At 47.3% G+C, this 2,784-nt stretch overlaps 2 protein-coding genes; both read left to right on the top strand.

The window, feature by feature from the left end:
• Nucleotides 1-736: 736 nt before the first annotated feature.
• GSTUM_00002499001 (uncharacterized protein) lies at nt 737-1,498 on the top strand (the record flags this gene model as incomplete). XM_002836131.2 has 3 exons in its annotated part: nt 737-1,104; nt 1,214-1,408; nt 1,491-1,498. The coding sequence occupies exons 1-3, from the start codon at nt 978-980 to the stop codon at nt 1,496-1,498; spliced, it is 330 nt and encodes a 109-aa protein (XP_002836177.1). The 5' UTR covers nt 737-977.
• Nucleotides 1,499-1,530: 32 nt separating this feature from the next.
• GSTUM_00002500001 (uncharacterized protein) lies at nt 1,531-2,565 on the top strand (the record flags this gene model as incomplete). XM_002836132.2 has 2 exons in its annotated part: nt 1,531-1,693; nt 1,747-2,565. The coding sequence occupies 2 exons, from the start codon at nt 1,531-1,533 to the stop codon at nt 1,953-1,955; spliced, it is 372 nt and encodes a 123-aa protein (XP_002836178.1). The 3' UTR covers nt 1,956-2,565.
• Between the last annotated feature and the right edge of the window lie 219 nt (nt 2,566-2,784).

A 2,784-nucleotide genomic window follows, 5' to 3' on the forward strand; every position in this document is an offset into this window, starting at 1 on the left:
TGACAGCCCTCTGGTATTCGGGTCCGCAGGCCAACCATTTAAAACCAGCCTGTTGATATGAACGGGGGCACGCTTTATCACCCACCCCCACGCTTACAGGGGGTGAATCTTCTGGGGATTGGATAGAAGGGGTGCTCCTGGTCCTATCTCTTCGTCTGTATTTTTTGCTTCCTAGTTTCCTAGGGTGTTTCGAGCTTAGGGGTAGCTCAAGTGTGGCCATCGTGTCATTTTCCACTAGTCAGGTCACATCAAGGACCCCTTGACCATATTACCTTTGGCAAAAATCAGAGGTAAAGCCAGGGCATTAACCATGTTGGAAAGCTGCGAAATCTGCACACAGATTAAGGGATATGATATAGGGTGGGAGTCAGATAGCTATCATCTATTTCATGAACATGCTGGTGATATGGACATTGAGCTGAATGTCCTGTCTGCGGTGTAGCGTTTGCAGCTTCTTCTCCGCCCACAATAGCGACATCCAATAACCTAACACTAAAGGGAAAAGGTAATTATCTGTTTACATGGTGAGGAGGGAATATATTCAAGCGGAGGTTTTCCCTGAGCTTATGGTTCCGCTGTGAAAGGAATGCTCAAGAGGGGAGTTCTCGGGCCCAAGGAGCTTGTCAAGGGGGCTGTAAAAGCTCGTGTTGATGCCATGTCGGCGAATAAAGATAATAAATGACATTGAAGTGTAGCAAAGTGTTACTCAAAATGAGGGGGGCTGTCTAGAGTCTTGATGCAGTGAAAATACTGTTAATTTTTTGAGTTTCTACCTTTCTATCTTCCCTTTTCCTCCTTTTTTTCTCCCATAACATTACGACGAAAATTTGCTACCGTAATCGACCTCAGTGGCCACGAGCGTGGCCGCTCCAGCTCAACACGAACTATGACAGCAAAAAGATATGATCACCCAGCATCCAATCTTATAGTGAAAGATGCCTTTTTCCAGCATTCCATCCTGATTCCATAACACCATTATGCTCCAGCACCATCTACTACCGTATCACCTCTACGGCCCCTATACTCCCAATTTCACCCTTCCAGATTTATGGGAGTATCACCCTCGAGGACCTTTCGGCATAAACGCTGGGAAACCCGCAAGAGGTATGATGGATAGCGCTCTGGTACGGGTACAACTTTCGAGCACCACTGAAAACCCCCTCCCGAAATTCCTGTAAAGGCTATCATAACGGCTTCACTAACTTCTCCCTAGTAGTCCTAGGTGTGGTGATTGCGGTTGATTTGGGGCGACAGGTGTTTCCACCGGGGAAAATACACGCTTTAAATGAAAAACTCTTTTCAGTTAGGAAAAACCCTCGAAATAACACCACGGGAATTACCATCCACACGAGCAGTACATTGGCGAAGCCGCTCAAACAATTTCCTGGCTTTGGTTTGGTTCTTAAGCGTGAGAATCCCTCCTTGCCAATCTCGTTCATCCGCTCGGATTATAGAATTTTAGGTAGTAGTAAGATTAACATGGACTCTAGTTCGTTAATCTAGAGACTGGGGAATCTAGACAACTATCTTATGGTACAAAGCATAAGAGATCGCACCCCCCTCCCATCCAGCTCCTTCGGTCTTTTACAGAACATCCCGTACTTCCCCCCAAAGGAATCGGCAATAGCTCAGCGGCAAAGTGAGTGGACCCGCTTTACATTTGTTCGGAAAGATGGTAGGAGGAATAAGGAGGGTAAGGTTGCGTGCTTTACTATCTCTCTCTATCCTAACTAACGGTAAACACAGGAACATGTGTAAAGCATGATAAAAACCTCTTTGATCCTTCTACAGATCACCACACATATCTCTATGCCTCCAAGCATGTCCCCGTTCCTCTACTCACTCTCGTGATAACAAGGGAAAGGCGTGTCTCGAGGACCTTCTCCGTCAATCGCGATGGCTCCAGAACCCTCCACACTCCAGAGACTTCTACGACCAACCAAAAAAAACACTAGCTTTCTTTTAGCAACCCTACATACCAATAGAAAAGAAGTCTTTCAAAACTCCCTTAAACCTGAAATCCTCAATCACAGTACGGTGGCCACCGGCCCCAAAACAAGCCCTACAACTTACAAGCCACATCACCGATCCCGCTTCGGCCAATCTCGGACCTCCCACATTTCTCTACCTCAGCTAATAGCTTCTACAAGCCTTGCTGGGCAAAAGCGAGAGAGAACGAGTCCATCCGGCAAGCACCACCCCCGGGTACTCATTCCTTGGCTAAATATAATTGGTATCAGGGAGGGGATGTAATTGAAGCCTGGGCCGCCATTGCCAATCGCGCCAATGTGAGTGTTCCCCCATAGCGTTCCCAAACACTCCATTCGGCAGAGCCGATGGAGGAAGATAGTGAGTTGTGGTTGGTCGTGGAAGTTGCAGGAATGTTGTAGTCTGTTTCTTTTGCTCTGGTGTTGCTTTGATTTAGGGAGAAGCCTCTATAAACATGTCTTTCCTTTGTTATCGCGGGAGTGCGCGAGGTATCGGGGGACACTCGCGGAGGGAAACGAATATGTGTGCAAAGCCACGGAAGAATCAGGATGGATACTTTATGCTTTATATATACTCCTGTCTCCGCCGTTAGTTTGGTTAAGCATGAGAACGTGAGGACAAGGACAGAACGAAGTTTTCCACATACCTTTCCTAGAGCTACTCCATAACGGTCAAGTTCCATTCCATCCCGCCCGTATTGCCGCTGCGGCATTTGTTAGTTTTCTCCCAAGATCGCTCAGGCCCCCGCTCCCTTTCCGACTGATGAGCACCTGGCTAGTCGATATAAACGTTATC

This window comes from Tuber melanosporum (assembly GCF_000151645.1).
Source record: "Tuber melanosporum whole genome shotgun sequence assembly, scaffold_131, strain Mel28".
Taxonomy (NCBI): Eukaryota; Fungi; Ascomycota; class Pezizomycetes; order Pezizales; family Tuberaceae; genus Tuber; species Tuber melanosporum.